Genomic DNA, 12,872 nt, shown 5'->3' with positions numbered 1-12,872 from the left:
CATATGACCTGGCTACAGACACACAACATCGGGCGAGAACAATGGCTCCCTCGTGAGCTCCATATGACCTAGCTACAAAAACAACATCGGGCAAAACAAAGGCTCCCTGGTGAGCCCCATATGACCAAGCTACAGAAACAACATGGGGCGAGAACAAAGGCTCCCTCGTGAGCTCCATATGACCTGGCTACAGAAACAACATGGGGCGAGAACAAAGGCTCCCTGGTGAGCTCCATATGACCTGGCTACAGAAACAACATCGGGCGAGGACAAAGGGTCCCTAGTGAGCTCCATATGGCCAAGCTACAGACACATAACATCGTGCGAGGACAAAGGCTCCCTAGTGAGCTCCATATGACCTGGCTACAGACACACAACATCGGGCGAGGACAAAGGCACCCTTGTGAGCTCCATATGACCTGGCTACAGACACACAACATCGGGCGAGGACAAAGGCTCCCTAGTGAGCTCCATATGACCTGGCTACAGAAACAACATCGGGCAAAACAGAGGCTCCCTAGTGAGCCCCATATGACCAAGCTACAGAAACAACATCGGGTGAGGACAAAGGCTCCCTAGAGAGCTCCATATGACCTGGCTACAGAAACAACATCGGGCAAAACAGAGGCTCCCTAGTGAGCCCCATATGACCTAGCTACAGAAACAACATGGGGCGAGAACAAAGGCTCACTAGTGAGCTCCATATGACCTGGCTACAGAAACAACATCGGGCGAGGACAAAGGCTCCCTAGAGAGCTCCATATGACCTGGCTACAGAAACAACATCGGGCGAGGACAAAGGCACCCTAGTGGGCCCAATATGACCTAGCTACAGAAACAAAATGGGACGAGGACAAAGGCTCCCTACTGAGCTCCATATGACCTGGCTACAGAAACCAAATGGGTCGAGAACAAAGGCTCCCTAGTGAGCGCCATATGACCTGGCTACAGAAACAACATGGGTCGAGAACAAAGGCTCCCTAGTGAGCTCCATATGACCTAGCTACAGACACACAATATCGGGCGAGGACAAAGGCTCCCTAGTGAGCCCCATATGACCTGGCTACAGAAACAACATGGGGCGAGGACAAAGGCTCCCTAGTGAGCTCCATATGACCTAGGTACAGAAACAACATCGGGCGAGGACAAAGGCTCCCTAGTGAGCTCCATATGACCTAGCTACAGACACACAACATCGGGCGAGGACAAAGGCTCCCTAGTGAGCCCCATATGACCTAGCAACAGAAACAAAATGGGGCGAGGACAAAGGCTCCCTAGTGAGCTCCATATGACCTGGCTACAGAAACAAAATGGGTCGAGAACAAAGGCTCCCTAGTGAGCCCCATATGACCTGGCTACAGAAACAACATGGGGCGAGAACAAAGGCTCCCTAGTGAGCTCCATATGACCTAGCTACAGACACACAACATCGGGCGAAGACAAAGGCTCCCTAGTGTTTGATGGGGTGATAGGTAAACAGCACACAAAACTTAGTGTCGAAATGAGACGGCAAGGTCACCTTGACTGCGCAAAGTTCTTTAGTTGTCACGGTGGCGATTGGTCATGCAGCTGTTGTTTGTTCAGACTTGTGTAGCGTGTAGTGTGTGAGCGGTCTCTGTGGGCAAGCAGTGTATATTTATACATCGTATTAGTGGACAAACCTGTCTCTGTTTGTGGAGTGCCATTTTAACTTTATGAAAAAGAGAGTGATGTATGTGCCATGAGGAGGTTTTGTGCGTGTCTGTGTCATTAGAGATTGATGTGTGTGCCATTAGGTGAGTGTGTGAGTGTCTGTGTCATTAGAGATTGATGTGTGTGCCATGAGGAGGTTTTGTGCGTGTCTGTGTCATTAGAGATTGATGTGTGTGCCATTAGGTGAGTGTGTGAGTGTCTGTGTCATTAGAGATTGATGTGTGTGCCATTAGGTGAGTGTGTGAGTGTCTGTGTCATTAGAGATTGATGTGTGTGCCATTAGGTGAGTGTGTGAGTGTCTGTGTCATTAGAGATTGATGTGTGTGCCATTAGGTGAGTGTGTGAGTGTCTGTGTCATTAGAGATTGATGTGTGTGCCATTAGGTGAGTGTGTGAGTGTCTGTGTCATTAGAGATTGATGTGTGTGCCATTAGGTGAGTGTGTGAGTGTCTGTGTCATTAGAGATTGATGTGTGTGCCATTAGGTGAGTGTGTGCGTGTCTGTGTCATTAGAGATTGATGTGTGTGCCATTAGGTGAGTGTGTGCGTGTCTGTGTCATTAGAGATTGATGTGTGTGCCATTAGGTGAGTGTGTGAGTGTCTGTGTCATTAGAGATTGATGTGTGTGCCATTAGGTGAGTGTGTGAGTGTCTGTGTCATTAGAGATTGATGTGTGTGCCATTAGGTGAGTGTGTGAGTGTCTGTGTCATTAGAGATTGATGTGTGTGCCATTAGGTGAGTGTGTGAGTGTCTGTGTCATTAGAGATTGATGTGTGTGCCATTAGGTGAGTGTGTGAGTGTCTGTGTCATTAGAGATTGATGTGTGTGCCATTAGGTGAGTGTGTGCGTGTCTGTGTCATTAGAGATTGATGTGTGTGCCATTAGGTGAGTGTGTGAGTGTGTGTGTCATTAGAGATTGATGTGTGTGCCATTAGGTGAGTGTGTGAGTGTCTGTGTCATTAGAGATTGATGTGTGTGCCATTAGGTGAGTGTGTGCGTGTCTGTGTCATTAGAGATTGATGTGTGTGCCATTAGGTGAGTGTGTGCGTGTCTGTGTCATAAGAGATTGATGTATGTGCCATTAGGTGAGTGTGTGAGTGTCTGTGTCATTAGAGATTGATGTGTGTGCCATTAGGTGAGTGTGTGCGTGTCTGTGTCATTAGAGATTGATGTGTGTGCCATTAGGTGAGTGTGTGAGTGTCTGTGTCATTAGAGATTGATGTGTGTGCCATTAGGTGAGTGTGTGAGTGTCTGTGTCATTAGAGATTGATGTGTGTGCCATTAGGTGAGTGTGTGAGTGTCTGTGTCATTAGAGATTGATGTGTGTGCCATGAGGAGGTTTTGTGCGTGTCTGTGTCATTAGAGATTGATGTGTGTGCCATTAGGTGAGTGTGTGAGTGTCTGTGTCATTAGAGATTGATGTGTGTGCCATTAGGTGAGTGTGTGCGTGTCTGTGTCATTAGAGATTGATGTGTGTGCCATTAGGTGAGTGTGTGCGTGTCTGTGTCATAAGAGATTGATGTATGTGCCATTAGGTGAGCGTGTGAGTGTCTGTGTCATTAGAGATTGATGTGTGTGCCATTAGGTGAGTGTGTGAGTGTCTGTGTCATTAGAGATTGATGTGTGTGCCATTAGGTGAGTGTGTGAGTGTCTGTGTCATTAGAGATTGATGTGTGTGCCATTAGGTGAGTGTGTGAGTGTCTGTGTCATTAGAGATTGATGTGTGTGCCATTAGGTGAGTGTGTGAGTGTCTGTGTCATTAGAGATTGATGTGTGTGCCATTAGGTGAGTGTGTGAGTGTCTGTGTCATTAGAGATTGATGTGTGTGCCATTAGGTGAGTGTGTGAGTGTCTGTGTCATTAGAGATTGATGTGTGTGCCATTAGGTGAGTGGGTGAGTGTCTGTGTCATTAGAGATTGATGTGTGTGCCATTAGGTGAGTGTGTGCGTGTCTGTGTCATTAGAGATTGATGTGTGTGCCATTAGGTGAGTGTGTGAGTGTCTGTGTCATTAGAGATTGATGTGTGTGCCATTAGGTGAGTGTGTGCGTGTCTGTGTCATTAGAGATCGATGTGTGTGCCATTAGGTGAGTGTGTGAGTGTCTGTGTCATTAGAGATTGATGTGTGTGCCATTAGGTGAGTGTGTGAGTGTCTGTGTCATTAGAGATTGATGTGTGTGCCATTAGGTGAGTGTGTGAGTGTCTGTGTCATTAGAGATTGATGTGTGTGCCATTAGGTGAGTGTGTGAGTGTCTGTGTCATTAGAGATTGATGTGTGTGCCATTAGATGAGTGTGTGAGTGTCTGTGTCATTAGAGATTGATGTGTGTGCCATTAGGTGAGTGTGTGAGTGTCTGTGTCATTAGAGATTGATGTGTGTGCCATTAGGTGAGTGTGTGAGTGTCTGTGTCATTAGAGATTGATGTGTGTGCCATTAGGTGAGTGTGTGAGTGTCTGTGTCATTAGAGATTGATGTGTGTGCCATTAGGTGAGTGTGTGAGTGTCTGTGTCATTAGAGATTGATGTGTGTGCCATTAGGTGAGTGTGTGAGTGTCTGTGTCATTAGAGATTGATGTGTGTGCCATTAGGTGAGTGTGTGCGTGTCTGTGTCATTAGAGATTGATGTGTGTGCCATTAGGTGAGTGTGTGCGTGTCTGTGTCATTAGAGATTGATGTGTGTGCCATTAGGTGAGTGTGTGAGTGTCTGTGTCATTAGAGATTGATGTGTGTGCCATTAGGTGAGTGTGTGCGTGTCTGTGTCATTAGAGATTGATGTGTGTGCCATTAGGTGAGTGTGTGAGTGTCTGTGTCATTAGAGATTGATGTGTGTGCCATTAGGTGAGTGTGTGCGTGTCTGTGTCATTAGAGATTGATGTGTGTGCCATTAGGTGAGTGTGTGAGTGTCTGTGTCATTAGAGATTGATGTGTGTGCCATTAGGTGAGTGTGTGAGTGTCTGTGTCATAAGAGATTGATGTGTGTGCCATTAGGTGAGTGTGTGAGTGTCTGTGTCATTAGAGATTGATGTGTGTGCCATTAGGTGAGTGTGTGAGTGTCTGTGTCATTAGAGATTGATGTGTGTGCCATTAGGTGAGTGTGTGAGTGTCTGTGTCATTAGAGATTGATGTGTGTGCCATTAGGTGAGTGTGTGCGTGTCAGTGTCATTAGAGATTGATGTGTGTGCCATTAGGTGAGTGTGTGAGTGTCTGTGTCATTAGAGATTGATGTGTGTGCCATTAGGTGAGTGTGTGCGTGTCTGTGTCATTAGAGATTGATGTGTGTGCCATTAGGTGAGTGTGTGCGTGTCTGTGTCATTAGAGATTGATGTGTGTGCCATTAGGTGAGTGTGTGAGTGTGTGTGTCATTAGAGATTGATGTGTGTGCCATTAGGTGAGTGTGTGAGTGTGTGTGTCATTAGAGATTGATGTGTGTGCCATTAGGTGAGTGTGTGAGTGTCTGTGTCATTAGAGATTGATGTGTGTGCCATTAGGTGAGTGTGTGAGTGTCTGTGTCATTAGAGATTGATGTGTGTGCCATTAGGTGAGTGTGTGAGTGTCTGTGTCATTAGAGATTGATGTGTGTGCCATTAGGTGAGTGTGTGAGTGAGTGAGTTACATTTTAAAGAATCAGAACGACCTTACCACTGACCTTGACTTTCGATGAAGGTACTCTAAAAGGTTACCACCTCAAACTTACACCCTAAGGATGAGTCGCACGAAACCTAATGTTACTGCAGTAGACTCTTCTTATGTTATCATGACCATGATGCAATTTAAGTGTATGACTTTGAGACGGAATTTGACCTTCACTATCAGTTGTAAGTATTTCATTATCAGTGTAAGTATTTCATTATCAGTTGTAAGTATTTCATTATCAGTGTAAGTATTTCATAATCAGTTGTAAGTATTTCATTATCAGTGTAAGTATTTCATAATCAGTTGTAAGTATTTCATTATCAGTTGTAAGTATTTCATTATCAGTGTAAGTATTTCATTATCAGTTGTAAGTATTACATTATCAGTGTAAGTATTTAATTATCAGTTGTGAGAATTTCATTATCAGCTGTAAGTATTTCAAGAACATTCAAATTGATATTCAAAATGTTAATCAAATATCATGTCTCCAGGTTAAATTAAATGTAAACAAAAAATATAGCATCTTGACCTAGTACCATAGGATTGTCTCATACAGTTGTAAGCACTATATATACATGCATAACACTTAACCCATATTTGCCGGGGAAGGCTTTATAGCGAAAATGGCAACAAATTTTATAAATGACTTTCACATTGACCATGACCTTAAGAGTACATTCACGACGTATTCTAATTTTAGAGTGAGTGAGTTGGCCTTGACGCCGCTTTTAAACGTATTCCATTTATATCACGGCGTGTCAGCTTAATGTGGAAGGAAAGCCCGGAGTGATGCAGGTCTCAGACGTTTACCACTTCGGTTAAACCAACGAGCACGGGTATGGCGCTGACAGACCTAGAAACATAATCGGGACGGACCGAGATTTGAACCAACAATCATAGGTTTCTGGTGTGCCCAAGAGACGCAACTCTGCAAAGCGAATCGCAGCGCCTTAGATGACGGAGCCACCCATGCCCTCTTTAATCTCAGAAGGACATGTTCCAAGTATCACTAGCCTACAATAATTCCTTCTCGAGTTAGACAGTGAACAGGCTATGACATGGAGGATGTCCTTGACCCTTGACCCTTGACTTTGCTGAACGGTGGGTCAAACATAGATCCCAGGGCTTTGAAGGAGAAATATTCAAGAGGCAAGCTAGTTTCAAAAACCAAATTCTGACGAAACCTGAGAGCATTCCCGTTGTTGGGACTGTTGTGTGCCATCTTGGGATACCAAAAAGAGATGTCAAACTACGTGCCTATGTTTCAGGCTGATCAGACCTCAGCTAACCCAGGCATGCTAGGATGCTGACACACGTATAACTACATTGTAACATGGAACACCATGGGGAGTATACAAGGGCAAGGCTCGCTCGTAAGATCAAAATGACATCCAATAACAGTCCTTGCGTACCGATGTTATTGTGTCCTTATTGTGTGCTTGGTTCTGCTAAGAAGGCTGATCTCATCCGCATTTCACATGACACACAACTCGCAGGTTTCTGGCTTGAGGCACAACATGAAGCACCTCGCTGGGGATCATGGACTCAGCTTCCTGCACGATGCGAGGGCGGTCGGGTAGCCTAGTGGTTAAAGCGTTCGCTCGTCACGCCGAAGACCCGGGTTCGATTCCCGACATGGGTACAATGTGTGAAGCTCATTTCTGGTGTCCCCCGCCGTGATATTGCTGGAATATTGCTAAAAGCGGCGTAAAACCATATTCACTCACACCTACACGATGCTGAACATTATAGGGAATAGATCCCTGAACAAGGATACATGCAATGTAGGTTTCTCATGTCACTGAGATTCTTCTCAAATATGTCAGTTCAGATCCCCCCAAAATGGAGATAATACGGTTATTTCTGAAATAGTTATCACATGTTCAAATATTCATTACAGTAGTGAGTGAGTAAGTTTGGTTTTATGCCGCTTTTTGCAATATTCCCGCTATATCACCGCGGGGACACCAGATGTGGGCTTCACTCATTGCACCCATGTCGGGAATCGGACCCGGGTCTTCGGCGTGACGAGCGAACGCTTTCACCTCATTGCGACACACTGATCTGCGCATGCTTCTGCCCTCTCATGCTGTGTGAACATGTTTCTGTTCCGCCCCAATTTAGTTCCGAACCGGATAAGTGAGGTGAGGTGAGGTGTAATTGGGTTTAACGTCGCATCCAAGATTATTGCACTTATATAGCGACGTGCATGTACGTGTATGTGTTTGGGTGGCTGCTTGAACTAGTCCGGACTGATGCCGATTTATAGTGCTAGCCCACTGAGATACCATGCCGCAGTTTAACACGAATACCCGACTCAGACACAGTATACTGACTCCGAGCCGACCAGTCCTTGTTTTAGCTCCTTAATGCCGAGCGTCAGACAGGGTAACAACAAGTACCATCTTTTAACGTCTTTTGGTATGACGCGGCCTGGGATCGAACCCCGGACCTTCCGCTCTCCGGGCGGACGCTCTACCACTAGACCACGGAGGCGGTTCAGACCCGGATAAAACATCAGGAATAGATGCATACATTTGCAGCGGAAATGTTCCGACCCTGCAGGGAAAACTTCCGGTTGACATGAACAAAGGTTGGGTATGTTTATGAGCGATGTTCCTGTATATTGTTAATAAGCAACATAAAAAAACAATGAAAATAAGACATGCAATTGCAATAAAAATAAACATAACCTAAAAGAAAAGAATCTACAATTCATGACTCCTCACTACCCCACACCCACCCACCCACCCGACATAAAAAAACCAACAACGGCAACAAAATATCCAAGCCCCATTTTTTAATAAATCCCTCTTTTAGACACTTGAAAGTTTCACGAGGTAACATGAAAGTTCCTGAATGACAGGAACAGATTTCAGTGTGATAGGAACCAAGACTTGACTAGACATGCACCTCCAAAGGAACAAATGTTCGTTGTAAAAGTTCTTCACAGCAGTGCTGGGGGTTACAAAATGCGTTCACAGGTGAGCTGCGTTAACAACCCAGTTTCAGACCTTTGCGCGACCCCTGTGACGTAAGACACGCTCTCGGCTAAAGTAGGGCACCCTTTGCATCGAACACTGTCTTGAACCTGGCCTGCTCACGTGATGTGCTAGAAGGGGTGTGTTCTGGTAGTTTGATAATAAAGAAAAAGCTCGCAGGGTATTGCTCGTCACATCAACATGGAGATCTTGGGGCTAGTGGACGTCCCGCTGTATCTGCTTCTGGCAGTGGCGGCGGCTGTGCTGCTCTATATGTAAGTAGACAGCTGGTTTACATGTATTACGCTTTAGGTGGACCACTTATCTCGTGGTCAATCTGACAGGCTGCATGGTGAGGTCGTCATGTATGCTCCATGTTGCTCAGTCTAGTCAACGTCGCGTCAGTAAAGATCCCATGTTCGTGATTAGACACATTTTAGTTAAGAAATGAATTGACTAGTGTTTGTCTGTTTCTTGTTTAACGCCGCACTAAGCAATATTCCGGGGATATGACGGCGGTCTGTAAATAATTGAATCTGGACCTCACAATTCATTGATTGCCATCGATCTACGCATCAACAACTCAGCGAGCTTGACCATCCGATCCCGTTAGTCGCCTCTGACGACAAGCACAGGTTGTTGAATACCTATTCTAACCTGGATGTTTCACGGACCTGACAAATGTTCGCGTTATTGGAGGTATTAAAGTAAACACCGGTGTGCACACTGTGTAAACCATCGTAGATTGGGGATGTTTCACCACATTGAACAGCATTTCAGTTATATCACGGCGTATCACCTATGACGCGGGAAAACGACCAAAAACACTTTGAGCACCTTATTGAAATGCAGGAGCACGGTGTTGTGCTGACGGGCTTAAAACACAACATAGGGTACCCCGGTGAGCTCCATATGACCTGGCTACAGAAACAACATCGGGCAAAACAGAGGCTCCCTAGTGAGCCCCATATGACCTAGCTACAGGCACACAACATCGGGCGAGGACAAAGGCTCCCTAGTGAGCTCCATATGACCTAGCTACAGAAACAACATGGGGCGAGAACAAAGGCTCCCTAGTGAGCTCCATATGACCTAGCTACAGACACACAACATCGGGCGAGGACAAAGGCTCCCTAGTGAGCTACATATGACCTAGCAACAGAAACAACATGGGGCGAGAACAAAGGCTCCCTAGTGAGCTCCATATGACCTAGCTACAGACACACAACATCGGGCGAGGACAAAGGCTCCCTAGTGAGCCCCATATGACCTGGCTACAGAAACAACATGGGGCGAGAACAAAGGCTCCCTAGTGAGCCCCATATGACCTAGCTACAGACACACAACATCGGGCGAGGACAAAGGCTCCCTAGTGAGCTACATATGACCTAGCTACAGAAACAACAAGGGTCGAGGACAAAGGCACCCTAGTGAGCTCCATATGACCTGGCTACAGACACACAACATCGGGCGAGGACAAAGGCTACCTAGTGAGCTACATATGACCTAGCTACAGAAACAACATGGGTCGAGGACAAAGGCTCCCTAGTGAGCTCCATATGACCTAGCTACAGACACACAACATCAGGCGAGGACAAAGGCTCCCTAGTGAGCTCCATATGACCTAGCAACAGACACACAACATGGGGCGAGGACAAAGGCTCCCTAGTGAGCCCCATATGACCTGGCTACAGAAACAACATCGGGCGAGGACAAAGGCTCCCTAGTGAGCCCCATATGACCTGTCTACAGAAACAACATCAGGCGAGGACAAAGGCTCCCTAGTGAGCCCCATATGACCTGGCTACAGAAACAACATCGGGCGAGGACAAAGGCTTCCTAGTGAGCTCCATATGACCTAGCTACAGACACACAACATCGGGCGAGAACAAAGGCTCCCTAGTGAGCTCCATATGACCTGGCTACAGAAACAAAATGGGTCGAGAACAAAGTCTCCCTCGTGAGCCCCATATGACCTGGCTACAGAAACAACATGGGGCGAGAACAAAGGCTCCCTCGTGAGCCCCATATGACCTGGCTACAGAAACAACATCAGGCGAGGACAAAGGCTCCCTAGTGAGCCCCATATGACCTGTCTACAGAAACAACATGGGGCGAGAACAAAGGCTCCCTAGTGAGCTCTATATGACCTAGCAACAGACACACAACATCGGGCGAGGACAAAGGCTCCCACGTGAGCTCCATATGACCTAGCTACAGAAAGAACATCAGGCGAGAACAAAGGCTCCCTCGTGAGCCCCATATGACCTGGCTACAGAAACAACAAGGGTCGAGGACAAAGGCTCCCTAGTGAGCTCCATATGACCTGGCTACAGAGACACAACATGGGGCGAGGACAAAGGCTCCCTAGTGAGCTCCATATGACCTGGCTACAGAAACAACATCGGGCGAGAACAAAGGCTCCCTAGTGAGCCCCATATGACCTGGCTACAGAAACAACATGGGGCGAGAACAAAGGCTCCCTAGTGAGCTCTATATGACCTAGCAACAGACACACAACATCGGGCGAGGACAAAGGCTCCCTCGTGAGCCCCATATGACCTGGCTACAGAAACAACATCAGGCGAGGACAAAGGCTCCCTAGTGAGCTCCATATTACCTAGCTACAAAAACAACATGGGGCGAGAACAAAGGCTCCCTAGTGAGCCCCATATGACCTAGCTACAAAAACAATATGGGTCGAGAACAAAGGCTCCCTAGTGAGCTCCATATGCCCTGGCTACAGACACACAACATCGGGCGAGGACAAAGGCTCCCTAGTGAGCCCCATATGACCTGGCTACAGAAACAATATGGGTCGAGAACAAAGGCTCCCTAGTGAGCTCCATATGACCTAGCTACAGAAACAACATGGGGCGAGAACAAAGGCTTCCTATTGAGCCCCATATGACCTGGCTACAGAAACAACATCGGGCGAGGACAAAGGCACCCTAGTGAGCCCAATATGACCTAGCTACAGAAACAAAATGGGGCGAGGACAAAGGCTCCCTAGTGAGCCCCATATGACCTAGCTACAGAAACAACATCAGGCGAGGACAAAGGCTCCCTAGTGAGCTCCATATGACCTAGCTACAAAAACAACATGGGGCGAGAATAAAGGCTCCCTAGTGAGCCCCATATGACCTAGGTACAAAAACAATATGGGTCGAGAACAAAGGCTCCCTAGTGAGCTCCATATGCCCTGGCTACAGACACACAACATCGGGCGAGGACAAAGGCTCCCTAGTGAGCCCCATATGACCTGGCTACAGAAACAACATGGGGCGAGAACAAAGGCTCCCTAGTGAGCACCATATGACCTAGCTACAGAAACAACATGGGGCGAGAACAAAGGCTTCCTAGTGAGCCCCATATGACCTGGCTACAGAAACAACATCGGGCGAGGACAAAGGCACCCTAGTGAGCCCAATATGACCTAGCTACAGAAACAAAATGGGGCGAGGACAAAGGCTCCCTAGTGAGCTCCATATGACCTGGCTACAGTAACAAAATGGGTCGAGAACAAAGGCTCCCTAGTGAGCCCCATATGACCTGGCTACAAAAACAACATGGGGCGAGAACAAAGGCTCCCTAGTGAGCCCAATATGACCTAGCTACAGAAACAACATGGGTCGAGAACAAAGGCTCCCTAGTGAGCTCCATATGACCTGGCTACAGAAACAACATGGGGCGAGAACAAAGGCTCCCTAGTGAGCTCCATATGACCTGCCTACAGACACACAACATGGGGCGAGAACAAAGGCTCCCTAGTAAGCTCTATATGACCTAGCAACAGACACACAATATCGGGCGAGGACAAAGGCTCCCTAGTGAGCCCCATATGACCTAGCTACAGAAACAACATCAGGCGAGGACAAAGGCTCCCTAGTGAGCTCCATATGACCTAGCTACAAAAACAACATGGGGCGAGAACAAAGGCTCCCTAGTGAGCTCCATATGCCCTGGCTACAGACACACAACATCGGGCGAGGACAAAGGCTCCCTAGTGAGCCCCATATGACCTGGCTACAGAAACAACATGGGGCGAGAACAAAGGCTCCCTCGTGAGCTCCATATGACCTAGCTACAGAAACAACATGGGGCGAGAACAAAGGCTTCCTAGTGAGCCCCATATGACCTGGCTACAGAAACAACATCGGGCGAGGACAAAGGCACCCTAGTGAGCCCAATATGACCTAGCTACAGAAACAAAATGGGGCGAGGACAAAGGCTCCCTAGTGAGCTCCATATGACCTGGCTACAGTAACAAAATGGGTCGAGAACAAAGGCTCCCTAGTGAGCCCCATATGACCTGGCTACAGTAACAAAATGGGGCGAGGACAAAGGCTCCCTCGTGAGCCCCATATGACCTGGCTACAGAAACAACATCAGGCGAGGACAAAGGCTCCCTAGTGAGCTCCATATTACCTAGCTACAAAAACAACATGGGGCGAGAACAAAGGCTCCCTAGTGAGCCCCATATGACCTAGCTACAAAAACAATATGGGTCGAGAACAAAGGCTCCCTAGTGAGCTCCATATGCCCTGGCTACAGACACACAACATCGGGCG

At 47.2% G+C, this 12,872-nt stretch overlaps 1 protein-coding gene across 2 annotated transcripts in view; it reads left to right on the top strand.

The window, feature by feature from the left end:
* The first annotated feature begins 8,386 nt into the window (after positions 1-8,386).
* LOC124142992 (cytochrome P450 3A29-like) overlaps positions 8,387-12,872 on the top strand; it is a 29,747-nt gene continuing 25,261 nt past the window's right edge. Inside the window, exon 1 of one of the 2 annotated variants that reach the window (XM_048381969.1) lies at positions 8,387-8,576. In XM_048381969.1, the coding sequence (XP_048237926.1) occupies positions 8,503-8,576 (74 nt within the window). In that variant the 5' untranslated portion in view covers positions 8,387-8,502. The remainder of the gene's footprint in view (positions 8,577-12,872) is intronic. The other variant, XM_046511766.2, reaches the window with a different exon arrangement.

This window comes from Haliotis rufescens, unplaced genomic scaffold, assembly GCF_023055435.1.
Source record: "Haliotis rufescens isolate VD_foot unplaced genomic scaffold, xgHalRufe1.0.p SCAF_4, whole genome shotgun sequence".
NCBI lineage: Eukaryota > Metazoa > Mollusca > Gastropoda > Lepetellida > Haliotidae > Haliotis > Haliotis rufescens.
Note: the sequence above shows the minus strand (reverse complement) of the source record. Positions and strands in the feature narration are given on the sequence as shown.